The sequence below is a fragment of the Phodopus roborovskii genome, unplaced genomic scaffold, assembly GCF_943737965.1.
Source record: "Phodopus roborovskii unplaced genomic scaffold, PHOROB, whole genome shotgun sequence".
Taxonomy (NCBI): domain Eukaryota; kingdom Metazoa; phylum Chordata; class Mammalia; order Rodentia; family Cricetidae; genus Phodopus; species Phodopus roborovskii.
Window position 1 is genome coordinate 54,985,876 of NW_026126480.1, and position 27,168 is coordinate 55,013,043.

Sequence of the window (27,168 nt, forward strand, 5' to 3'; positions counted from 1 at the left end):
TGAGCCCCTCAAGCATTCCCTCCAAAATGACCATTATAAAAAGGGAGGGAGGGAGGGAGAGAGGGCCAGAGCACCCTCAGGCCAGGAAGTTCCTGATGGGCACAGGGGGCAGGAGAGGAGGGGTTTGCAGAGGGGATCTTGGTTGCTGCACAGGAAGGCACAGGTGATCCTGGCTGTGGGGAGAGGCTTTCAGTACCCAGATGCAGACAGTGTGAGCTAGCTAGTGGTTATAAAGTCAGCAGGTCTGGGTATGGCAGGGGCTATAGCCTCTACAGATTAGGGAGGACACACATCCACACGCTAGCAGGGGTTGGGCCAGGGGTACCTGCTCCTGCCCCAGAGGAAGGAATAAGCAGGCAGCTGCCTTCCTGGCTTGGCCATGAGCAGGGTGCAGAGCCTTTGGCCACAGAGGCAGGGAGGGCCCCATGACTCTGTCCAGAGCAGCTGAATAGAGGTAGTGGGGAGGAGAAAGGACAGGAGGACAGGGTGGCTTCCTGTTCCGAGCAAGGCACTTGCAGCTGACGTGGTCTCGTGTGGCATGGCAGGAAGACATGGCTTGGCAGCAGAAGAAAGGAAGAGCACGGCAATGGGAGTTGAATCCAAACTTCATGCAAACATAGTCAGCTGTAACCACTGCAGGGCAAGATGGACAGGTTGCTGGGAGCAGCAGAAGGGCAGCATGGCCCCCTCAGCCCCCTTCTTCACCCAGCCCCAAGGCTCAGCCTTCAACAGCCACAACTTATCCCCTCTGGTGATAGCAGTGATTTGTTGTTGTAGTAGTAGAGTTAGTAGTAGTAGTTTTTTGAGACAGGGTTTCTCTGTGTAATAGTCTTGGCTGTCCTGGAACTCACTCTGTAGACCAGGCTGACCTTGATCTCAGAGATCCACCTGTCTCTGCCTCCTTCGTGGAGGGATTAGAGGTGTGCACCACCACGCTCAGTAGGAGGTGCTTTCTTGCTTCTCTTGTCTAGGAGACCAGCCTGCTGACTCCCACAGCTTCTGTGGAACTGGCTTTACCCAAGAGGTCACTCAACACGAGCCCCAAAAGCTCCTAACCCATATCAGGACTAGGGCCCAGATTTGAGGGCTGGTTCCAAGGCCATGGACTCCTGCTCTGAAAGACAGGTGACCATGGACACCATCTCACCTTAAATAGATCAAAGGTAACAACACCATCCAGGTCTGTGTCCAGAGCTTTGAAAAACCCTGTGTTCAAGAACAGATTAATTAAGTCTGGAACACTAGCCAGTTAAAATCCAGCAAGGCTGTTTCCCACTTCCCACGCACCCCCCCAGGGCCCCTGAGAGCCATGAAGCTCCCTGCCCAAAGAGGCCTCCATAGGCCCTCCTCTGCCCACATTCATACACCAAATATCTATGTAAAAGTCCTCTGTCCCCACTGATCCTCCACCCTATGGCTCCTCTGTCTCTCCCACTGGTTCAAGAGGACACATTGTGGGCATTGTGGGAAAGCAGGGTTAGTTAGGGACACTCACGGAACATGGTCTCCAGTCGTACGAGGCAACAGACAAAGTTGTCGAAATCCACGGCCAGGTCGGGCTCTGAGTAGCGGGTGATGATGAGTTCATGCAGCTTCTTGTTAAGCTTGAAGCCTGCACAGAGGAAGAAGAGCAAGTGAGGGCTTGAGCAGGTTCAGCCTCGCAGGGCAGTGGAGGAGTTGGTCTATACAGGATACTTAGGGTCAAACTTCTGCTGGAAAAAGGAGGAGGTCTGAAGACCTCTTGGGTCTCAACCCAGGAAATTGGGAGCTGGCTGCAGAAGACCTAGGTATCTGGTCACATTTGGGCAAAACAAACTGTTGGGTTTTTTGTTTGTTTGTTTTGTTTTTAACACAGGCCAGTGTGGGAGAGTCCTACACCTGTCTGACTGGAGCTGCCCATCCCCTCTCTGCCTGCCCTGGTCATGTGTTCTCAACTGAGTCACTCTCCCTGCGAGAATTACTTACCCCATCTTCACATTGGGGATAACAAAAGGCTCTGTTTGCTGGTTCCATAGATAAAACACTTGCTATGAAACTAGATTCCAAACTCTAGAGTTTGGATCCCAGAACCATTACATAGAGAAACCCTGTCTCAAAAATGAAACTAAACAAAACAACAACCAAACAAATTCCAGGGGTGTGGTAGTCAGCCAGTAATCCCAACATTCACTTGGGAGGCAGATGGGTAAAGTAGAAGAGCTAAACTAGCTTAATGTGTGAGATCCAGGTTCAATGAGAGACCCTGTCTCAGTAGGAACAATGGAGGAAGATAGATGATGTCAACCTCGGCTTCTGTGTATGTCCACATGCATATGAACATAAATAAGTACATGCATACTGCACACACATACGTGCACAAGTTAATTAAAAGGCCCTTGTTCTTGATGAGCTATGAGGAGAGGAGAGGGATGGAGAGATGTAGTACTTAGTCTAGTAACCACAGCACCTATAGCATCACCACCAACATCTCCCAGAGACCAGGGCCAGCCAGGTGGGCCACTGTCCTTGGGAGCTGTCAGGGAGGCAGCCTGGGGTTCAGGAGCAGTGGGGCCATCAGCCTTGGGCCTCACCTGCAGCCTCAATGGCCATCCTCATCTCGTAGGCACTCATGCTGCCAGACTTGTCCAGGTCAAACTTCCGGAAAATGGTCTGGGTGGAGAGCAAAGGGTGAGGACTGTGTGAGTCAGTGGCTCTTCATGACTGCTCCTGTCCCAGGGAGAGTGAGGGGGAAGGGATTTGGCCAGGAAGGGGTCATTTGCTGAGATGCACACAGAAAGGAAGTTCTGGATGAAGACCTGGCTACACAGCTAGCCTGGGCTGTGCCATTAGGCCTGGCTGTGCCGTGAGGGGCAGGAGAACCCAGTCAGGGACCACCTACCAGGTAATTTCGGATTCGGTTCCACAGGATGTTGAATTCCACCAGGCCCAGCTTCCCGTTACCATCACGCTTGACAGATGTTAAGAAGGAAACCACACAGTTTAAAGCAGATGTGTAAGAGAGGGCACTGGGAGAAGGGAGCCTGGCTGTGCAGAGGAGAGAGGAGAGACGAAGCAATCTCCTGCAGCCCATGACCAGTGTTCTATGTGTTGGGTTTAGTGAATTGGGATGTGAAGAGGTGAGAAATAATACCAGCCTTAGGGTCAGTTGCGGAGAGATCTGTGCCTCCGTTTCTCTTCCTGGCCAATTGGAAGATCCAGGAAGGTGTTTGAACACCAGGCCACCACATCCACACCCTCCCAGTTTATCCAAGCTTCTCAGCTGCTCCTAGGACAGTTAGACAGTATCTCCCCCAACTTCAAATCCATAAGAACAAAATCAGATGGAAGGATACGTCCATGAGGTTCACCATGCTGCGGCATGACTCCAGGCTGAAGCCATCGGTCCGCAGGTCTTTGTCTGAAACAAACGAATAAACAAACAGTGAATGGCAATGTCATTCACAGGTAGCATGCTTGCCTGGCATACGTGAAGGCCTGTGTTTGATACCCATCATCATATAAACCAAGTGTGGTGAAGCATGTCTGTAAGCATGGCAGTTGGAAGTAGGAGCAAGGAGGATCATAAGTTCAAGGCCTGTCTCATATGTATATAGACCCTGTCTAAAAAAGAAAAGAAACTAAGAGAAAACAAGAACGCTGGATAGATGGCTTAGTAGTTAAGGGCACTGGTTGCTTTTGCATAGGACCTCTGTTTGATTCTCATCACTCACATGACAGCTCACAACCATCCCATAACTCCACATCAGGGGATGTGATTCATGCATGTGGTACATATACATGTATGCAGGCAAAGCATTTATATCCAAAAATATATAATAAAAATTTACTAATCCACTGTGTCCATATAATGCCCCACCCTCACCATCCAGGCACACACACAGACACCCACAGTCTGTAACACTGTTTCTGTTGGGGGCAGAGGGAGGAGGATTGCTGCCAGCCTGGTCCTGGGCTCAGTAAGAGACTATGTCTCAGGGGCATAGATGGAGAGTGAGAGAGCAGGACACCTGATGTCCTTATGTGCCAGGAGAAATGGCAGAGATAGAGAAGGAACCGGTCCCAGGGCTCAACTTGGAGGCCATGCCGGGAGCCCTGAACTGACCAGTGATAGAGAGGCTCCAGTTCTGCGTGTGGGTACTGAGACCAGGAGAGCATGGGGTGGAATGCTGTTGTTATGGGAAACAGAGCATTTCTGTGTGTCAGGAGCCAGGTCTGAATCCACCAATGGCCCAGAATGAACGGAAGAAAGTACTGAACAGACACATAAGAAATTAGGTAGAAGAGGAGTCAGCAGTTTCTGGCTGTGGCCAGGAACATCCTGGGCCAAGGGCAGTGTGTAGACATGGGTGAGGCACAGCAAACCACAGGCAGGCTCATGCCTGAATGCAGCAGCCAGACCGGAAGGGAAGGGAAGGTCAGGAGAGCTGATCCTGTCCTCTCACATCGGCCTGGGATTTAGTCTTACTCTACTTCCCAACACCTGTGGCCTGGGCTGGAGGTTGCATCCTTGCCTTTTCATTGGCACTGAGCACCTGTGGCTGGGCCTGCTAGGGGCTGTCTGCCCTCCCTAAGGCCACAGAGCTGCAGCGAGTACATGGGATGGAGCAGGATTAGTGAGGATCCTGGGATGGGAATGGGGGTAGGGGGCCCAGACACTGGTAGGCTCCCCAGCTGCCTAGACCAAGGTATGGGGTTCAGTTCCACGAAGAACAAGCACATGAGGACTGGAATTGATTGGGAACAGGACATGGAGTCGGGACAGCCATTTGGATATCCTCACGTTTGCTAATGATCCTGTTCAAGATGGTCTGCAACTCCTTGACGCTGATCTCCATGTCCTAGGGAAAGAAATCTGCTAGCTTCCCCCATTTCACACAGGCTTTCCTCATTCGACCACCCCCTCCCAGGCCCTTATATACCTCCCCTGCCAGCTTCCTGAACAAGGTTTTGAAGGTATCATCGATCTCCTCTTCAGAGAGCACTTCCTGTACCCAAAATGGAGAGAATAGATCAGGAAGTAGTCTGACCTTTGCTTGTAGGAACGCCACCAGAGCTGGGGTGGGGCGCTCACAAGTCACCCCATCTCTCTGAGTCTCACTTTTCTAACCTGTAAAATGGGATCTGCACTTGTAGCTTAAATGGTGGGTGCAAGTCTGTTAGCTGTTGAAAAGTTTGGGCTAGGATCCCTGCTGTGTGAACTTAGGAGAATTCATCAGCTTCTCTGAACTTGTGTTTCCCATTTAGAGGGTGATATCATGAGGTCCCAGATGAAGTAGTTATGGGGAAGAAACAAGATACACAGACCTAGCACTGGGACTGCCGCCCATCATCATCATCGCAGGTCCTTCTCAAACTGTGAAGTGCTGGGCAAACAAGGGACTAGCTAGTGTTGCTCTTAAGGGTTCTCATCAGGAGGGAGTCTGCCCTGCCAGCTAAAGCCCATATCCCCTCACATACCTGGGAGAAATGAGGGGACCACGTACCTCATCAGGGAGGTTGGCCTGGATCTGGTCATCTAGCTCCCTACAGAGTGGAAAAGGTCAGTCAAAGTGCCCGGGTGGCTGTAATGGAGATAGGGGAGGTGGGAGAGGCGGGGAATCTATTACTCACTGGGTCGCAGCACCCTTCTCTGAGAAGAAACGCAGCACAAAGTCAGCCTCTCTGTTGGGCTCGAAGGTGGAGGGCACTACTATATACTCCCCTGGTGGCAGGCGGACACGGTTGCTGACTTCACGAAGGTTGATGAAGGACTCTGTGCGTGCCCGAGAAGAATTGGCCAGGAAGTAATCACGCTTCAAGTGCACAGGCTGACCCACCAGCTGGCAGGAGGAAAGAAACAAGCAGGAGACTCAGTGCCCACTCAATGTACCCTTAGACACTGGCCAGGGCCCATAGTCATGGCACACAGCCTGCAAGACCCTGAGAAGTCACTTACCTTTTGCAAAGCTTGAGTGCCTCTGCTGGAGGTGGGCTCAGTGCTACAGGGCACAGCACCTCCCCACCACCTTCACATTTATGTGTCATGGCTGGGGAAGGGATGCCTGAATGCTAATGTGTGAGCAGAAGTCAGGAAAACTTGTGGGAGTCTGTCCTCTCCTTCCACCATGTGTGTTCCAGGGATCAAACTCAGCTCTTCAGGCTTGGGGACTTGTGCTTTTACATACTGACACATTCCAGGCCCTGGTTTGATCTCCAGCACTGCATTAAATTATAACTGTGCCTGCAATCCCAACACTCAGGAGATTGAGGCAGGAGGACCAGGAATTCAAGGTCACCTTCAGCTACGTGGTGAATTTAAGGCCAGCCTATGCGACATAAACCCTATCTCAAAAATAAATAAATAAGAATGTTCATCTGGCTGCAGATAATGGACTCTACAACACAATAATGCAGGGATTGTTGAGATGGCTCAACAGGTAAACACACTTGCAGTCCAAGCCTGGTTTCCCGAGTCTCATCCCTGGGAGCTATGGAAGGGGCAAGGAGACCAACTCCACAAAGTCCTCCCTGTATTTCTACACTCCTCAGGTGGTATGTATACCTTTCTCTCACACACACATACAAGCTACAAATAAAAATTTAAAGATTGTGATGCTTGTGGGACATCCCTAGCACGTGTGAGATCTTAGAGTCAGACTCCAGTATTTGTAAATAAGCCTAAGAGACCATGCAACTTCCGCTGCAGCTATCACTCATCGACACTTTCCCTGTGTTGTGCCTTGCATGAAACCTGACCAGTGGCACTTTGCTGTCTTGATGCCTCCAAAGGAAATGCTGTCTACTTTCTCCCACTAAAATAGGGCCTCATGTAGCCTAGGCTGGCCCTGACCTCTTTTTGTAATCAAGGATGACCTTGAACTCCTGAACCTCCTGCCTTTACTTCCCAAGGGCTGGAATTACAGGCATGTGCCACCATGAACAGCTGGGAAGAGCTGTCTCAATATGAACCTCAATGCCCAGGGCTTCAGCAATTGTTCAAGAGTGTAGAAGGCTCAGCCCAGGGACACATGCTCCTAACCCTCCCACTCTCAGGCCTGATTAGCCCTTCTGCAGCGTGAACAGCAGCAGGGCATAGAGAACTTAGCCTGTGTGAGAGCTGAGTGGGGACCTGAGGAGCGGGTCTCAGACACAATCTTTGCTACCTGCCCCTTGCCCTCAGGAGTGCAATGACTGCCCTCCTTGATCAACAAGGCTAGAGGGGAAGGCATTTCTCAGGCAGTGACAAGGTGATGTCTCCTGATGCAGTATTCGAGGCAGGGGTGACTTGGACCATGCTCCTCCAGGCCTGGTCAGGCTGGTGAGTTCAGGGGCTGATGAACCAAGTAAGTAGAAAGAGAGCCACACCTACCTCCCGTGGGACCTGCAAGAGAGACAGAGAGAATAATGCATATTTGCCCAGGCAGCTGGGACAGACATGAAGGGTAGAGGTCTGAGCTCTTAGGGAGGGAGCCCAGGGGACAAGAAATGGACCTGTGGTGACCCATACCTATGACCCCCGTATAAGTCTCTGTCCCTGTGACTTCCTGGGCCTCTGTTTCTTAGAAAAGCTGCCAGTGGCCAATCTCAGTGTGACAAAGCCCAGGACAGCTGGCAGGTGGCCAGTCTCAGTGTGACTAAGCCCAGGGACATTAGAGACTCCACTTCATGTTCTGATAGGGCTCTGGGTGTAGACCAAGGCTATGGTCTCCCTCATCCTGACAAGGGAAATCTAGAAGCTTCCTTTTCTGCAGAATAAGATGCAGGAGAATTTCAGAGGTGATGGTGCACACCTTTTTTATTAATGAATTTATTTTATGTATATGAGTGTTCTATTTCCATGTAAGTCTATATGGCAGAAGAGGCCATCAGATCCCACTCTAGATGGCTGTGAACCACCATTTGGTTGTTGGGAATAGAACTCAGGACCTCTGAAAGGGCAGCCGGTGTTTTTAACCACTGAGCCATCTCTCCAGGCCCAATGGTGCACACCTTTAATCCCAACACTTGGGAGGCAGAGGTAGTTGCATGTCTGAGTTTGTGGCCAGCCTGGTCTATGTAGTGAGTTTGAGGACAGCCAAGGCTACACAGAGAAACCCTGCCTAGGAAAACAGAAACAAAACACCAAAATATGAGGCTGGGTTGGTGGGAGAGGGCACCAGCTAGGGCCTAAAACAGCCTCTCCCTGTGTTTCAATCCTCCCCTCCATAGGCTCCTGCTCACACCCTTGCTTCACAGAGTGCCGCACTTCCTTCCAAAGCTGAGTCCACAGTCTGACCCCAGAAACTGTGGCACAGATAGCAGTCAACCCAGCTCCCTCTTCCCCAGAGCTGCATCCCACATTCTAGGAGAAGGATGAATCACAGAAGCTTCCTGTCCTGGAATCAGCCATCTCCTTTGCCCTCTGCAGCAGCAGTAGGATTCAGCAGCTACACACAGGAGCTCCATCAGCACCACAGCCACTCAGGCACTCAGGAAGCGTCTCGGGCGACCCCTAGTGGATGCTTGCTGCAGTGGAAAGAGGAGCCAACCCCTGAGGCTAACCTCGTATACTGCAAAACCAATGGTCTCCATGTCTCTGCCAAAGCGACGCTCCCTGCGGCGGTGCTTCTGCATGAGGGCCAACAAGAAGCTGCAGCCTGACTCGCGACTGTCATAGTCGTCTTCATCGTCCACCTCCTCCAACCGGATCTTGAACTGGGGGTTCACCCAGAAGGTAGCTGCAGGAGGAGAGGAGGAGGATCAGAAGCAGGAAGGTCGTGTGGCTTCCCATGGTCCCCTGCACTCATATCCCATGTCTACTCATTCATAAATTCTTTCAATATTTCAATTATATAGCCCCTTGAGTGTCAGAAGACAGGACAGCAGATGGGCAGGACAGTGTCTTTGTCTTCCAGAAGCTGAAGTGAGGGAATTATCAGAATTACTACAAAGCAAAGGAAGCTGGAAGAGCGGCAGGATTTATTGTAACTCAAGGTCCTGGGTTCTAAAGAGAAGCAAGCTGCTGTCAGCCTGAGCCCCAAAAGAGTATCCAGTGCCTGGTTTTCTCAGTGTCTTTACAAGAAGCTTTGAGTCTGGAGTCTTAGACCAGACATCCAGCCAAGTTGGCATGATGGCACACATGTACACACACACAACACACATGTGCGTGTTTTGTTTGTTTTTAATTTTTTTATGAATGGGGGGGTTATGTGCATGTGAGTGCAGTACCCACAGAGGGCAGAAGAGGGCATTAGATACCCTGGAGTTGGAGGTACAGGCAAGTATAAGGCATTGCTGTAGATTCTGCGAACTGAACTGGAGTCTCCTGGAAGAGCAGTGTGCTTTCTTAACAAATGAGCCATCTCCCTAGCCCAACAATAACTTTTTTTTTCAAGATGTAAAGGTTTTACCTACTGTAATTTTAAAAGAAACTGATACTATTATAAATGTTCTCTTTTAATTTCTTTTATAGCAAACACTGACATGACCATGCCAATGAGTTCTTAGGAATCATCGAAGATTTATACATCTAAGGGGATGATGAGACCCAAAGGCTTGAGAACCACTGTCCTTAAGTAAAACCCATACTTTACATTCACTGAGACAAATATTAAAAACAAGCAACAAAAGGATCAAGCTTGACTGCCTGTCCAAACATACCTCAATGTTCTTAACTTTAGGTCAGGAATGTTATTGTGGATGACAATCAAAAGACTACTTCCATAAACAGACAAAAATCCTAAGCATTCAAACACAATTATAAACTTCAAAATGCATGAGGCAAGAATTGGACAAAGCCTTAACATTAACTTAATATTTCAACAATAATCTATTTCAATGGCTGAAGCAAGAAATATACAGATGACTGGACAAACCCCGTCACACAATCAACCAGCTTGGTCTGGCATTTATAGAATAAATTCTCACATGGCAGAATATACATTATTTTCAAATACACAAAAGTCCCAAGATATAGAAATACGTCACATAATTTGGGGTCATAAAACATTAAAATTTAGCAAGACACAGTAAGTTCTCCTATTAAAATAATAGAAATCAATAAGCAAAAGACAACTGAAAAATATCCAAATACTTGAAAATTAAACTATTTCTATACAGTCATAAGTCAAAGTTACAAGGGATATCTGAAAATATTTTGAAATAAATATTCACCAAAATAAAAATTCACCAAATTTGTGCAATGCAGCTAAAACAGTGGTTAGAAACAGGAAAGGTCTACAATCAAGTATCTGAACTTCTACTTTTTTTTTTTTTCCGAGGCAGGGTTTCTCTGTATTGCCTTGGAGCCTGTCCTGGGACTAGCTCTGTAGACCATGCTGGCCTCAAACTCACAGAGATCCGCCTGCCTCTGTCTCCTGAGTGCTAGGATTAAAGGCGTGTGCCACCAACTCCCGGAAAACTTCTACTTTTAAGAGCTACAATAAAAATTAAACTCAAAGTAGGAGAAATAAAGACAACTGCACCAATCACTAAGATAGAAAAAAATCATACAGAAAATCCATCAAAACTAAATGTTGTTCCTTCTTGAATAATCAATAAAAATAATGTGATTTTAAAAAGATATAAATCACCAATATTAAGAATAAAAGAGGGTATTTTACTACATCTCTTGTAGCCATTAAAAGGATATTAATGGAATATTGTGAATAACCTTATGCCAAAAAATTCAACATTTAAATGAAATAAAACAAATTCCTTGAAAGGCACAAAAATTACCAAAACTGGAACAAGAAGAAATACAAAATAAACACATTAAAGAAATTGAATCCATGTTTTAAAATTTTCCCACAACACAAATTCCATTCCCAGATAGATTCACTGATGAATATCAACCATTTAAGGATAAGGTGGTACCAAGCTCATTAAAGGGAAGTCTGATCTATTGTAGTCATGGTGACACAGGTCTAGCACTTGGGAGGCTTATAGACACCCTGAATGGTGGATGTGCCATGTGGAATCAGAGGATGGCAACATAAAAGTCCTAGTCCTTAAAGTACAGATAATGGAAGGTATAATACCCTTCCAAATGGTCTGATGTCGTAGGAAATGGGGTGAAACTGTGTATTCCTATATCTGACCTGGACTAACAACTGGAAATTCACCAACTACTCCAGGTACTTGAACTTCTTCCACTCCTGTTTAGCATTTGTTATCCTCCGGTATTGACTATCCAACTGACAGGCATTCTCTGGAAGTGAATGCCTTGACATTCAATCCTATGCATCGAAATTATTTTTTTCCATTAGCTTCTAAAAAGCTCAAAGTACTATGTCTCCAGATACTGGGATTTATAATTCAACTCTCTTTCTAGACACTATTATTTCCTCTTTCTCTAGAAATCTGTGCCTCTAATTTTCACACTGAGTGCCCTCAACAAAAACTTTTTTAAAGATTTATTTATTTCTTATGTATGCAGCCTTCTGTCTGCATGTATCCTGCACCAGAAGAGGGCACCAGATATCATCATAGATAATTGTGAACCATCTTGTGGTTCCTGAGAATTGAACCCAAGACCTCTGGAAGAGTAACCAGTGCTCTTAACCTCTAAGCCATCTATCTCTCCAGGTCCCGCCCCCAGCCAAACAAAAAGTTCATAAAAAGACATTTCATGTAGAGAATATGAGCCCAGAACAGGTCTGATAATATGATATCATCATTACTCTACAAATAATGCAAACTCATGGGATGATAACATTTAATTTAGGGCAAGCAAAAACTGTTTAGAATTGAAATATCATCTTTCAAAAGGAAGGACAAGCTAAGAAAGATGCTCTAAGATCTTTGCCTTTGCTTGGAGGATTGACTAACCACAATACATGCTGTGGGGCTGGGGCTCAGTGGCAGAGCACTTGAATCTCAAATGTGAGGCCCCAGGACTGAGCCACAGAAATTGGAAAAACTAACAACTACAACAAAACAAAAAAGGAAAGCTAGACTTGGTGACTTGTGCTGTAATCCCAGCATTTAGAGGTAGAGACAGGAAGATGAGAAGTCCAAGGCCATTCTGAGCTACAGAACCAGCTCAAGGTTGTCCTGGGTTATGTGAGACCCTGTGTCTCAATGAAATGAAACAAAATGCATTAACTATGGTCTTGAGATATTCAAATCCACAGTGGGAAAAACTTACTACATAGGAGGGTTGTTATGAATTTCAGGCAAACATGGACTACAGAGTAAAATTCTGTCTAGCTGGGCAGTGGTGGCACAAACCTTTAAGTCCCAGCACTCAGGAAGCAGAGGTAAGCAGATCTCTGTGAGTTCAAAGCCAGCCTGGTCTACAGAATGAGTTCAAAGACAGTCAATGCTACAGAAAGAAACTCTGTCTTGAAAAACAAAAATGAGAGGTGGGGGAAGGAAGAAAAAAGAGGAGGTAAGGGAGAGAAGACAAAGTAAATGAGCTGAAATAATTATTACTATCTTACACTGATGAGATGACTCAGTGGGTAAAGGTGGTTGCTGCCAAGCCTGATGACCTGAGTTTGATCCCTAGCATACACGTGGTGGGAGAAGAAGACTGATACCCTCAAAGTTGTCCTCTGACCTCCGTGTGTTCACAGTCACATCACTTCAAATAAGAGTAAATGTAATTTTTTAAGAGAGGAAAAAATTGGGGGACTAGAGATCAATGTTTGAGAGTATTACTGTACTTCCAGAGGACATGGGTTCAATTCCTGATACCCACATGGCAGTTCACACCTGTCTGTAACTCCAGTTCCAGGGGATCTGACACCCTTTTACAGATATACATGCAGGTAAAAACCCCAATGTCATTAAGTAAGTAAATAAGTCTTTATTAAAGAAAATTTTGAAACTAGAGTATTATAAGATCACCTATGGGGCTAGAGAGACAGCTCAATGATTAAGAACACGAGTTGTTCTTCTAGAGGACCTGGGTTCAGTTCCCAACCTCCATATGGAAGTTCACAACTGTCTGCAACTCCAGTTCCAGGAAATCTGTTGCCTTATTCTGACTTCCATGGGCACCAGTCATTTATGTGGTCACAGATATAAAGGCAAAAATTATATACACATCATATAGATGATAGATAGATAGATAGATAGATAGATAGATAGATAGATAGATAGGTGAAGTTAAAATAAGTACATAGACAAGTAGAATGGACAGGGACTGCTGGGGATGTATCTCAGTGTAGGGCACTTACTCTATACTCATGAGACTGAAGGTGTCATCCCTGAACACAAAAGGAAAAAGCAGGGGCCTGGAGAGATGGCTTAGAGGTTAAGAGCAAAGACTGCTCTTCCAGATGTCCTGAGTTCAATTCCCAGCAACCACATGGTGGCTCACAAACATCTATAATGAGATCTGGTGCCCTCTTCTGGCTTGCAAGCATGTATGCAGACAGAACACTGTATACATAATAAATAAATCAATCTTTAAAAAAAAAAAAGGAAACAGCAGTACATTCTACCAAACAAACCACCTCGCCTTGTGCAAATTCTTGTAGAAAACACCAAGGAAGAGGCCGTTCTAACAGAGCAGACAGCCCAACAGCAGTGTGTTCAGTACAAGCAAAGAATGAACAGGCAATGCATGAAAGTTCAATGAGAGCTCTGGTTAATGAATAAAGCACTGTTGGCCATTAGGAAAGCAAGATAGGCAGGACTAGGAGACAAGGAGGATTTGAGGAAGTAGTAAGGTGGAGTCAAGATGGACAGTCTAGAGAGAGCAGAACCACCAGCAGCCTCTCCCTGGTAAGATAAGACCACGTGCAAATACATAGAAATGGGTTAATACTTAAGACAGAGCTAGCCGATAAGAAACTAGTACCTGGCCAACAGCATTATAACAAATACAGAGTCTCCGTGTGTTAATTGGGGCTGGTGCGGAGGCGGGACAAGACCGGCCAGGCTGGTGGAAAAACTTTAATCCTTACATGGCTCAGCACCTAAAAGCACTGGATGTTCTTCCAGAGGACCTGGTTTGATTCTCAGCATTCAATGGTGGCTCACAACTGTCTGTAACTCAAGTTCCTGGAGATCTGTTGTCAGATTCTGGCCTCCGTGAGCACCAGACACACATGTAGTACACAGATATACATGCAGGCAAAGCACCCATACACATGCACAAATTATGAAACTAAACACTTTTATCAGGGCGGGGATATAGCTTACTTAGTAGAGTGTTTGCCTCCAAGTAGACCCACTGTGCAAAGCTCAAGGTCCCATCCCCAGTGCTTTATAACCCATGCATGGCTATGCAAATCTATAATGTCAACACTTGGGAAGCACAGGAAGGACAACCATGAATTCCAGGCCACAGAAACCATGTCTTAAAACAAGGGGCAAGGGTTCTGTACCAGATCACTTGTTTAGCATGCATAAGTCCCTGGATTCAATCTTTAAGACCACAGAGAAACAACAGAACCTCACACAAGCCCTTCATTCTCCAACCCCTCCCCCAAAAGTTTTCAATAATGAAACCTACAGCAAATATATATTACTGGGGATAGGGAGACAAGCCACAGGAGCAAGCACCTAGCATAACAATCCGAGTTCCACCCCCAGTCCCACAGTGAAGAAAGAGGAGAACCAATTCCTACAAGTTGTACTCTGACCTTGTATGTGAACCCCTCACAAAGTAAATAAAATATAGTGAAATTAAGCAACCACAAAAAGCCAAGCTGGACAGGAATCCCTTAATAGTGGCTCCTATTTCCTTCTAGAGAGGGTAGTAGGAAAGAAAAAATAACAAAAGTTATAAGGATGGGACAAGACAAAACAAATGCTTTGTTATTTGTTGATTGTCACCTAGCAAAATACAAAGAATCTAGCAAGAGGTGAGTCTGGATACAAAATACATTTAAAAGAGCTACTGTGCATTATTGTATCCATAAGTATCATTTCAGAGCAAAGATTTATTTATGGATTTATTTTGGTTTTTGAGACAGGGTTTCTCTTTGTAGCCCTGCCTATACTAGAACTCACTCTGTAGATCAGTCTGGCCTCAAACTCATCAGTCTGGCCTCAAACTCAGACATCCACCTGCTTTTGCCTCCATAATGCAGGGATTAAAGGCAAGCACCATCATTCCTGGCTCAATAAATGTCATTTTTGTTTTGTTTTGGTTTGGTTTTTGGTTTTTTCCAGATAGGGTTTCTCTGTGTAGCTTTGGAGCTTATCCTGCAACTTGCTCTGTAGACCAAGCTGGCTTCCAATTCACAGAGACTTGCCTACTTCTGCCTTCCAAATGCTGGTATTAAAGGCATTAGCCACCACTGCCTAACTAATAAATGCTATTTTAAAAGCTATTTGGGGCTGGAGAACCGGCTAGTAATTAAAAATGATGGCTATTCTTTCAGAAGATCTGAGTTCAATTCCCAGCATCTACATAGCAGATCACAACTTTCTGTAACTCCAATCCCAGGAGAGCCAAGCCCTCTTCTCATCTCTACAGATCCTGGGCATACATGTGGTACACAGACATAGATGCAGGCAAAACACCCATATGTATAATATAAAAATAAAAAGTCTTACTATACACATATAAAAATAAGTCAAACTCCAAAAATATATAATATCTGAATTATTTCTGGGTCAAGTGTTTTTTTTTTTTTTTATAAAGCATAGATAGTCTGTTTGTCCTTGTAGTAAAAGGATGGACCACCAGGCTCTTAGATCTCAAAAGATGTACAAATACTTTAAAATTTGTATTCTTTTATAAAAAGGTATTTATTAAAGGCCAAAATAAAGGGCTGGAGGGATAGCTCAGTCTGAAAAGTTCTTGTTCGGCAAGCACAGTACATGAGTTCAATATCCAGAACCCACATTAAAAATCATTAAAAAAAAGAGAGAAAGAAAGAAAGAAAGAAAGAAAGAAAGAAAGAAAGAAAGAAAAAGCAGGTTGCCAGTGGTGGTAGCAGTGGCGGCTACAGCTGTAAGAGCAGTACAGGCCTTAAATCCCGGCACTCGGAAGGCAGAGGCACTCGGACCCCTGTAAGTTCAAGGTCAGTCTGGTCTACAGAGTAATTCCAGGACAGCCAGGAAGGACCACAGAGAGAAACTGTGTCTTGAAAAACTAAAAGCAAACAAAACCAAGTGTGTCATTGCCCACTTCTTATCCCCGAGCAGGAGAGGTGGACACAGGAGCATCTCTGATTTCTCTGGCCAGGCAGCCTGGGCTGTCTCAAAAACAAGGTGGACAGTGGCAGAGGAAGAACCTCCAATGTTGTCCTCTGACCTCCACTTGAACACACGTGTGAACATTTGAACATACATGTGTGCCTGCATATATGGGAGCTCAAGCATTCAAGCAAGCACACACACACACACACACACACACACACACACACACACACACACAAAGATAAACTATGTTCTGAGATCAGAGGGTCAAATTATAAAAATGTGGTTCATGGATTTAATGTAAATTCCAAATAAGATCTAATTTTATTTTAGTTATGAAACAGTTTTTCATTGTATCCCAGGCTGGCCATAAATCCACAGAAGTTCTCCTGACTCACCCAACAGTCTCTAAACAGAAATCTTTTAAAAATAAACTATTGCATTTATTCACTTTTGGTTAATCTAAGGTGGAATCCAGGGCCTCATACTTGCCAGAAAACACTCTTACCACCTAATTAAAATTCCAGTGTGCCCAAATTTTCTTATAAAAAAATGATTCATTAACCAAATGCTAAAATATGCAAGCAAAACAAAAGGCAAGTTTAAAGAAGAGTCAAGTGTGGCTACACACTCCTTTAGCACTTGGAGACTGAGGCAGGGGGATGTCTGAATTTGAGGTTATTCTGGTCTTCAGAGTGAGTTCTAGGACAGCCAGGGCTACACAGAGAAACTCTGTCTTAGAAAAAAACAATAAACAACAACAAAAAGATTAAAGAAACCAAAAGAAGGTGGAGGCAGCAGAGGCAGAAGTTCAAGGTCATCCTGGGCTGAAAATTGAGTTCTACTTGAACTAGAGTTCCAGGAGAACTTGGGTGGGCTACAGGACTCTGTTCCTTTGGGGATGGAGGGGCTAAGCTCAGCAGTTAAGAGTGCATACTCCTCTTGCAGAGGACTGTTGTTAGATTCCCAGCACCCACATGGTGCTCACAAACTTCTCTTAAGTACAATTCTAGGCATCAGAGCCTTCTGCCCACCGGTACCGTGCATGCACGTGGTGCACAGATATACCTGCAGGCAAAATACATATATACATAAACTAAAACAAATAAATTCAAAAATGAATTTAAAAAAATAGAAAAGAGACTCCTGAAGAAGTCATACACCTTGCCTGATAACAGGACTTCTGACAAAACAATTACATCAATGAGCAATTAACAGATGCTTGGGCCAGGGCCAGAAATACCCAGACACGGGAACTGTACAATGTCGCTGAACAGCCAGCAGAGGGAAGCACAGTCCGCTCGGCTCTGGTACAGGAGTGTTGGAGAAAAAAGAAGTGGGGAGAAGAATGCTTTTAACAACACGGGTGAGCTTCTCAAGGGAACAGGCAGAGGATGCAGCCCACCATAGCGGTGAATTGGGCCAAGTCAATGCTGCCAGGAAGGAGAGGGCAGCAGGGCAGTTCGGAGCAGAAGAGGGAGGAGGCCGGGGCCCGGAGGCCGGAGGTCAAGAGAGGGCCACAAGCTTTAGAATGGGATTTTCCCATAAGGAAGCCTGGAGGGTGAGGGAGCAGGATGCTTTCAGAGGAGAGGGGGGACAGGATCTGAGGAACAGCGGGGCTCCCAGGAGCAAGAGCAGGAGCAGCAACACTTCCACCACTGCAGAAGTAGTGAACCATCAGACAAACAGGTGCACACAAGTGCATGGGAGATAAACAGGAGGCAGAGGAGGGACCTGAGGAGCGCTGTGTACTGAGGCCTCTTTCTCTCTTCTCTCCCTCTATTCTATTCCTCAATCCTTTTTTATTTTAATTATTATTTGTTTATTTATTTGTTTGTTTTTATTTTCAAGACAGAGTTTCTCTGTGTAGGCCTAGCTGTCTTGCAACTTACTCTGTAGACCAGGCTGGCCTTGTACTCACAGAGATCTGCCAGCATCTGCCTCCTGAGTGGAGTGTTAGGATTAAAAGCATGCACCACCACCTGGCACTCTCTACCTCTCTTTTCTGACAACCCAGGCTGGCTTCAGTTGGCTTTGAACTCCTGAACCTCCTGCCTTATTTCCCAAGCACTGGGATGACAGGCACGAGTTGCCATACGGAACAGAGTCTCTTTTCAGTAAAATGCAAGGTCTCTAGATGACAGTAAAAGAAGAGAGAGCTGGAGGAGGGTGGGGAGTTTCTAGTGGATGGTTAGGACTATGCAAAGTGCTTATTAGAGGTTTGTGGCTGTGAATCTACAAGGCAAACAGCCTCAGTTGTATTTTCTCTCCAACCACATTTAGTGGTTCTGAGTCAGTAGCAAAAGCTTGGTTCAGCTGGGATTGTGGTTGTGTTGGGTGACAGGAGCAGAGAGGGAGAAAGGCCAGGGAACTAGACATTTGCAAGGTCAAGATGGAAACAATGAGGGCCAGCAGACTGGCCAGTGGGTAAAGGCACTGGCCACCAAGTCTGATTCCCTGAGTCAGATCTCTGGGACCCACATGATGGAAAGTGAGAACCAGCCCTGAGAGTAGGACCTCCACAGGCACACACTGTGGCACGTGTGCATGTACATACACATGCATGCCCATAAAAAACAAATGTAACGTTTTAAATGTATTACAATGAACAGGTGGTGGTGGCACACACAGTTCTTTAGTTCCGGCACTCAGGAGGCAGAGGCAATCGAATCATGAATTTGAGGCCAGCCTGGTCTACAGAGTGAGTTCCAGACAGCTAGGGTGACACAGAGAAATTATGTCTCAAAAAAAAAAAAAAAACTGGGTAAGGAAACTAGGCTGAGTATCAGTTGGTAGTATTCCCAAATTCCTGGGTTCCAACCTTACTACCGCTAAAACCAAGTGTTGTAATGCACACCCATAATTCTACAATTCTAGAAGTGGAGGCAGGAGGGTCAGAAATGCAAGGTCACCCTTGGCTACACAGCAAATTCAAGGTAAGCTCAGTTACATTAAGCCCTGACTCAAAACAAAACAAAATAAAATAACCCTAATATGAGAAAGAGAGAGAGAGACAGACAATGTGTACAAAATGAGAGAGTAGAGTAATTCAAGTGGGAGTGACAGGGTCAGTCAATTCCAAGACACCGAGGCCTTCAAGGCAGAGGCTGAGGCCTGGGCAGGGGCAGATGTTTTCAGATGGAGGGGAGTAGGCAATGGCAAGACCCAGAATGCTTTGTGGTGGAACAGAGTGGAGCTGGAGTAGAGGAAAAGGATGACGGGAAAGGGACGGGGGAACCAGACATTGTGATTGACCCCAAGACACAATAGTCAGGAGGTCACCCATAAGTAAGACAGAAATGTGAGAGAACAGGAAGTCAGCAGGTCAGGAAGGAAGGGTGCTGGGAATGAGGAGGAGTGACCAGCAGATGCCTGCATAACCAGGTTTACCTACCCAGGCCCCAGGCAGTCCAGCATGGCCCTTTAGCTCCTTAAGGACCTTAAGGATGTACTCCTCGAAGCTAATTTGAGGAACACCCGAGGTTGACTGTCTGTCTCTCGGGGGACAGAACAGGCTCCGCCAGGGGGTCTGCCCCACAGCCCTGCCCTGTCTCCCAGGTTGCCTTAGGCTCAGGTACCTGGGTAGTTCCTGCAGCCCCCAGCGGTGCTTCCCCGGCGCCAGCTGCCCTCATAAAGTGTAGTATTCCAGTTCCGGAGGGTGCTGCTCTTAAGGGCATCGGGTGTGAGGTTGCAGATCTCCAGTCTGGTGAACTCACGTAAGAAGTCTTGGAATGACATCCTGAGGACACAAGGGCAGAGGTGAACCACAGCCCCCACCATGAACTGAGCTTTAGAGGAGCAAGTAGAGAAGAGGATTGCTTACCAGAACTCCCCATCATCCATTTTGACCCTCAGCTGCTCTCTGTCATAGGGGTCCACTCTGTTCCACTCTGAGGAGCTGTGGGAAGCAAGCACAGCTAGGACTGGACACTACTGACCTGTGGGATTCTGTCCCTGGGTTCTGTCCAACTTGGCATGTTTTCCAGAGCCCAGATCAAGGGGCTTTCTCTAGAACCAGTCCTCTGGAGGTCCTTATGGGTCCCTACTCAAGGGCCCTTCTTTTTCAGACAGGTCTCACTACATAGCTACCACACTCTCCCTGCCTTAAAGACTCTGTAGCATAGATCCAGCTGGGCCTCACTCTGTGTAGCCCAGGCTGGCCTCAAATTTGCAGTGATCCTCCTGCCTCATCTTCCTGAATACTGGAATTCCATGCATAAACCACCATATCCAGCCAGGGGGTGTTATCAATGTGAAATCGATGTCCTGGGTGTATCCTCAGGCTTCCCCAACACTGAGTCCACCTCCAGCCAGCTGAGGTCCAAGGAGAAATGCCAGGGCTTTCTCCAACTTCCCCAAACCTCCCCAACCAGCACCCATTGCCCTGCCCCTTACCTATCACTCCAGGCTCCTTTCCATTCCACTGTGCCCCAGGGATTCCGCATTCGGATTAGGCTCACCTGCTGGCCCTGGTAATTCACCTGTTCCCCAGAGCACACATCAGTGCCATGGCCTTTGACACCCTGCCTGGCCCACTTCTTTACCATCTCACCCTGCTTAGTACCCATCAGCACACCAGGGCCACAGAGTCAATATACCCTGAAGCCAGCCCTCTAGGGATTAACAGCCCAGATAGCCAGCTGTACACATGACTAGAGTCACGTGGGATAAACAGCAATGCACACCCCAGAATGCGCAGAATGGTTATCCCAGGAGGTCATAAAAGGAGAAATCACCTCACACAACCCAGGGCAGATCCCAGGAAAGCATGAAGATGGGAACCACCCTGCAGGACAGACCCCACCCAGGAAATACCTTATTGGCACCTGTCACAGAGTATGCATGGCCCTTCACCAGGTTCTTAAGGGTAGTAGCCTCCATATCCATGATACTGGTGATCTACAGGAAACATGCACTGTGGTCAGAAGATGAGGCGCTATCTCTGCTCGGAGTGATCACAGGGCTCACACAGTACACACAACCCACACAAGCTGATAGGAGAAACTGTCAGACTCCTATCCCATCCACTCCATTGTTGCACACAATGCTGTTCCTCCTGGAGCAGGGTCCATCCACCTCACCGATGCTGTCACCCTGCTGTCACTGGCTAGGGCTGGCAAGATTGTGAACATGCATATACACACTTACAATCAAGCACACCCCCAGGATGACTCAGTGCGGGCACAAGCAAGGGGGGAAGGAAAGGACAGCTCTAAATAGGGCAAACTGGCAGAGTCATGCAGCGCTTTAAAGTTTTACATGATTAACTCTAAGTCTCTCTGTGTGTGACTGTGACGGTGTGTGCAGGTAAGTGAAGAGACCTCAGCAGCCAGAGACATCGGAACGCACTGGAGTGGCAGTGACAAGGAAGGTGGGAGTTATCTGATGTGGGGACTGGGAACCAAAGCCGGGTCTCCTAGAGCAGTCCATGCTCTTACCTACTAATCATCTCTCCAGTCCCATAGCCAACCTTTTTGTCACTGTGGCATGGCATTGTCAGTCACAAAGTTCACTCTTGGTAATAGCTCAGTCAAGTCACAGAGTTTCAAATCTCAAATTTTAACTAAGCTTCCAAGGGTTTGTGTTGGGCCACATAGCAGCATTAGGCAAGGGTATCCCAGAAGACTGCATGATGCTGGTGTGGAGTAATCAGAAACGGGACCAGGGAGGTCAGGATTTGGTTGTGGGGCTGACAAGGGTAAGAAGGAGAAAGGAGAGGGAGGAGCTAGGAGTGGGTGAAGTCTGGGAGTAGGAAAGAGATCTTATCAGAAAGCTGAACCACCTGACTGTGATGGCCTGGGAACATGGGAAGGTACCAAGGATGAGAAAGGGCCTTGCTAACCTTCTCTGTATCATTCCAGTTTTAGTATATGTGCTGCCTGGAGAGATTGCTCAGTGGTTAAGAGCACTGGCTGCTCTTCCAGAGGAGCCCAGTTCAATTCCAAGTACCCACACGGAGGCTCACAGTTGTCTGTAACTCTAATTCCAGGATATCTAACTCCTTCACAAGGACATACAGGCAAAACACCAACAAACATAAAATGCAAGTATCATTTTTTAAAAAACAACTGAGAAGGGAAGAGAGCAGGAAGAATCATTAGCACAAGTCTGGGGCACAGCTGAGGCCAGGGGTTTGATGGTTGAAATGGGAAGGAGGTGATGGGTGGGGCTGGTTTTGCATCCACAACCTACAAAGAGGTAAGTGGGGGGTGTGTCTCAGGCTGAGGTTAGGGTTGGGGAGTAGAACTTGGATATCACTCACGTCAATAGAACAACCCAGCAAGGAGCCTCGTTCCAGGGCCTTTAGAATAATCTGGTAGAGGTCTCTGGGTGCTTTGTGCAGATCGTACCACTCGGTGACCCCACCAGTAAAGTCTTCAAAGGCCTCTGAGGTGGTGCCTCCTGAAAGGGCCTCATAGCTGCTGTTCACCCTGTGGGCAGTTCCAGGTCAGTGAGGTAGGACCAGGTAAGAGAGCCAGGAGCAACCCCTTCCACCACTGGAGACTGAAAATATGCTCTGGGTTCCTACTCACTTGGCATAGGCCTTCTCAAGCAGGGCGCTCCAGAACTCATTGCCCTGGGCAGAATGCACGAACACCAACTCCCCATTCTTGGTGGGCAGCAAGTCATCCACGACCACATCTATCCACTCTCCAAACTGCCACAGCTGTGGGGGAAGGGCAAGGTGAGCAACTGCCCTGGGATCCCCCAGGCCTCAGCTCCAGCTTCAACTGGTCTTGCTAAGTACATGGGTTTACATCCATATTCTGGCTACATGTGTAACACACAACATTTATAGAAGCATGCTTTCATTCTACCAGAGTATATAGCCTGTTAGCCCACCTCAGCATCAGGGATCACAACTACTGACACTCAATCTCAGCACTCAGGAGCCAATCTCTGAGTTCAAGGACAGCCTGAGCTACTTAATAAATAAATTCCAGGACAGTCAGGGCTACACAGTAAGACTGGGTCTCAAAAACAAAATAACAATTCCACAAAACCATATTTGGGTCATGGAGATAGCTCTGGACATAAAGGTGCTTGCTACTAAGCCTGAGAATTTGAGTTCAATTCCAGGGCCCACATGTTAAAATGAGAGAACTGATTTCTGCAAATCATCCTCTGACCTTTACACACCAGACACACACACACACACCACCACAGACACACATGCATGCACACACACAAACACTCGCAAAAATAATAAATAAATATAATTAAAATGTATAAATGAACAAGGACAGACTTGTCTCTTGACATTATCCTCTAGGCAAACAGTTTAATTATTGATGGGATGTTTATATTGCCTTAGGCCTAGCCTCAGTTTCCTCCCCAGGAAAAGGAGCTACAACCTTGGTTTCTCAACAATGCAGGCGACACCTATAACTCAAAACTGAAATGGAACAGGGTTGCTCTTCAGATACTGAGTGGGTTTGGGTAAGAAGGCCTCCAGCTCCGGTTCTTCCTCAGGGACCTCTAGGTCCTGCTGCCTGCTACTTGCCTCCCTATTCTAAACCTGAATGTGGACAAAAGAGGGAGATGTGGATTGAAAATGCCTCGCCCAGACCCTCGACCGCAGAGGGTGGGGCTGGTTCTCCAAATCACCGGATTTGCCCCAGAGGTGCCAAAGGACCCCCTTCCCAGTGTATAACAGGTTGGGTGCAGGTCTAGGCTGCCTAGGAAGGGAAGCTTCCAAGAGCGCCAATAACAATGGCTGGCAGAAGCTCACAATAGTGGTATAAGAAGCCCATTGAAGTATTTGGGAGGAGGTACTGAATGGACCAATCAGAAGCTGGAGAGGAATAAATTGGAGAATTGAGTGAAGGGGCGGGGAAAAGGGTGGCGAGGCCACGCCCCTGACGATTAGAGTTGGGTTAGGTATGGGGATGTCAGCAGACAGTGTAGTACCCTCCATTTCTTCTTGGCCAGAGCAGTTTGAAGTAGGGGGTCCTGACTAGCCAGAGGAAGCAACACAGGGACTCAAAGCATGGCCAGGGTCATGGCCGGAAGGCCTCAACAAAAACTTTTGGAGTGTGCTTCTCTCAACACCAGCTCCTGGAGAATTCCATAATGTAACTTGAAAAGTGGGTCATGTAGGAAAAGGTGGTTTCAATCCCGAGTCTATCTTTTTTTCCTAGATTCTGTTGGAGCTGGTCAATGCCAGGAAGTTGGGAAAAGGCAAACCGACACATGAAGACAGCCATGAGGTTTCCCCAGAAGAATACTCCATCTTCAGCTGGGGAAACTGAGGCTTGGGTGAAGAAAAAAGATTGCTTTGTGAGCCAAAGCACAGAGTCTCTTTCCTTCCACACACTTTCTCCATCCACTAAGAACGACCTTATCTAGGAAGACTGCCAGCTGAAATACCTGCCCACCATTCACACATGACAGACCAGAGGTGGCCCTGAGAGGTCAAATACCATTCAGAGGGAGGGCTGCCCCCACAGGGTGTGGTCCTGGCCATCCCAACTTCACAGTGCTGTGGGCATCCTTTCACATCTCCCTAATGCAAACTATACCTCCACCCCAGCGAGGGTACAGGACCCTTCACCTGGAAATGAAAGATGCCGGCGTATCCATCCTGGAAGCTCTGGCCATGGGGAACCACTCGGTGCAGAAGGGGCTTGTTAAGAGTGAGAGAGGCAATGGCAGCCAGGAGCCAGCAGTCCCCTGCGATAAGAAAGGCCCTTATTAGGCTTGGCCTGTGGATCTTCTCCGGGGAGGCAGGTGCTGTGTTTGGGGAGTGCGGGGGACAACCTGGGGTTCCCTGGGTGAGGAACCCTTCCTCTCTCCCTGCTTACAGAAAAGACCCAGGAATCTGGACAAACCAGCACCTGTGCTGATAGCCAAAACCTGTCTGGGCCTGCAGGAGGGAGGAGTTGGGGCAGTGCCCAGTGGAACGGGAATGGGGAACTACACTGGGAGAAAGACCCAGAACCCAACCCTGGGTGCCTACCCAGTGATCCCTGGCAGACATCTGTTCGGGTGGCTCCATCCACGATGAATTGGGGGTTTGACAGCAGCTCCTACAAGACCCACAGTCCTGTTCCTGAGCCAGTCCCTCCTAGAAACTGGCACCCAGCCCCTCAGACACCACTAACAACAGGGGCCCCAGTCCATTCCTCACCCATGTCAGAGCCAAGTTCCACCTAGTGTGGCCTTCTTACCGTAGGACGCTTCCATTTGATGCCGTATGTTTTAGAGGAATTGGGACCCAGTTCTTTGTAGCCCAGGCTGTGAGTCACGGGAGGGAAAGCTTCATCTTGGAAGAGGACCCCATTCTGCAGGCATTTTGCCCGCAGCTTTTCATAATCCTGGCCCAGGTACTTGATGGCATTTTCATGGCGGCCCAAGCCCAGCTCCTTGGCCCGTTGCTTTTGCACTTGGGCTGATACCCCAGTGCAGTACACAGCTGTGATGAGCTCCTCTGCCATCCTGGGGGACACATGGGCCTGCTAGCAACCCAGGCCTTCCCAGGAATAGAACACAAGTCCTGCCTGTTCTTGCTTTCCTGAACCTGTCCAGTCCTCCCCAAACTTGCTTTCTCTGTTTCACTGACCCCTTTACAGAGCCTGGAACTCTCAACCACCTTGTTAGGATCCCCGAATCTGAAAAATGATGCCTGATTTTCAGGTACACTGGCCACCTCCTCTCCTTTTCCCTATTCCCATTATCCAGGGTTGACTGTTCTGTGTCAGCCATCCAGCATCCAGGCAGATGGTGTAGGGCGTAGGCCAGCCCACAGCGGTACCTCAGGTAAGATCTGTGACCCTGTTTGCCTGCCTGTAGCCCCCTCCATAAAGTTGCTAAGCATCAAGTTCACTTGCCCCTTTCCGCGGCTTAGGAACTGAAAACTCCAGGCACTGATACCCCTCCACAGGCTCCAGAGACAGGCTGAACATCAGAGCACTGGACACAGTGCTCGCGACAGGCTGAGAGCCTGCGATGAGCTGCTTCCTGACCTCTACCCCTCAGGCAAGCAAGGAGAGGACCTGGCACAGGGGCCGACCAGTGACAGCACCCTAGACTCAGAACCAGTGACAGTACCCTAGACTCAGAACCAGTGACCGTGATCAGACAATCGTAGTCTGGACATCCAACTCCTTACCTGGGGGAGGGGAGTTTGGGAGATTGCTGCAGTCCCTGCTGCTGGCTTCTTTGGTGCTGCTCAGGGCAGGGCCCAACCAGGAAGAGCGTTCCTACCCGCCCTTCTCCACCGCCCCTCGGCCCTGGTTCCTCCCTCTTTGGTCCTCCACCTACTCCTGGGGCTTTTACTACGTTCCCTGTATGCTATCTCTTATCTCTCCCGCAACGTTTTTTACTACCTCATGCTCAGGGTGTCCCTCGGTCCCTCCCTTTCTCTTCGGGCTCTGAGCCAACTCTGCGAGAGGACAAATTGTTAAAAGGCAGAGTTGTCCCCCGGGAGGGGCCGGGCGCCTGTCGGGGTGAGGAGGGTTGGGCTGGGACAGAAGGGCACGGCCAGCCAAAGGGAGGGCAGGGCAAGGGTATTTTTAACTAGGGCTCAGATCGAGTTGCAAGGCCACTGGTCCCACCCCACGTCGCCCTCCGGGAAGGTACTGGGGACGATCCGGGCTGTGGCACAGTCTCACAGCCCTGATTCGCCTCCCGCACTCCCGCGCGCCTACTGGGTCGCAGCCGTCCGTCCTCCAGACCAGTCGACATTCCGGGTGAGGCAGAGATTACCTCCGGCCGCTGCAGCTACTCTCTAGAGCCTCCCGTGCTGGGTGCGAGCGGACCTCTACAGGACACAAGGCAAATGGCAGCCCCACCCTTGCCTGTCCCTGGGCCAGCTCCCCACCCCTGAACCTTAAGACGCAGGCCTGCGGAGCTAGCACGCTGCCCAAGCGGTCCTTAGGTAAATCTGTGCCTTGATTCCCCAACCATGCAGTGGAAGAAGAGGGACAATCAATGACCACAGCCAAACATTGTACCGTTCTGAGGTTTCTTGAATTCAGACGCTGACAACTGGTCATTCTGGCCTTTTCTCCCACATTCTTGTCTACCCACCTGGGAGCATGGCCTTTGTGGGGGTTGCCTGACCCCCGGAGAGGGCAGCAGAGGCCCTGAGCACCAGGGCAGGCC

At 47.9% G+C, this 27,168-nt stretch overlaps 1 protein-coding gene across 1 annotated transcript; it reads right to left on the reverse strand.

Moving 5' to 3' along the window:
- Nucleotides 1-587: 587 nt before the first annotated feature.
- Nucleotides 588-26,652, reverse strand: Capn1 (calpain 1). The gene is made up of 22 exons (XM_051193772.1): nucleotides 26,391-26,652; nucleotides 25,233-25,500; nucleotides 25,022-25,091; nucleotides 24,617-24,735; nucleotides 22,596-22,729; nucleotides 22,325-22,493; nucleotides 20,878-20,961; nucleotides 20,458-20,543; nucleotides 19,886-19,960; nucleotides 19,641-19,801; nucleotides 8,521-8,696; nucleotides 7,349-7,360; nucleotides 5,611-5,819; nucleotides 5,484-5,523; nucleotides 4,920-4,985; nucleotides 4,781-4,838; nucleotides 3,333-3,397; nucleotides 2,879-2,947; nucleotides 2,571-2,649; nucleotides 1,496-1,612; nucleotides 1,148-1,206; nucleotides 588-633 (listed from the first exon to the last, which is right to left on the reverse strand). The coding sequence occupies exons 1-22, from the start codon at nucleotides 26,393-26,395 to the stop codon at nucleotides 607-609; spliced, it is 2,148 nt and encodes a 715-aa protein (XP_051049729.1). The 5' UTR covers nucleotides 26,396-26,652; the 3' UTR covers nucleotides 588-606.
- Between the last annotated feature and the right edge of the window lie 516 nt (nucleotides 26,653-27,168).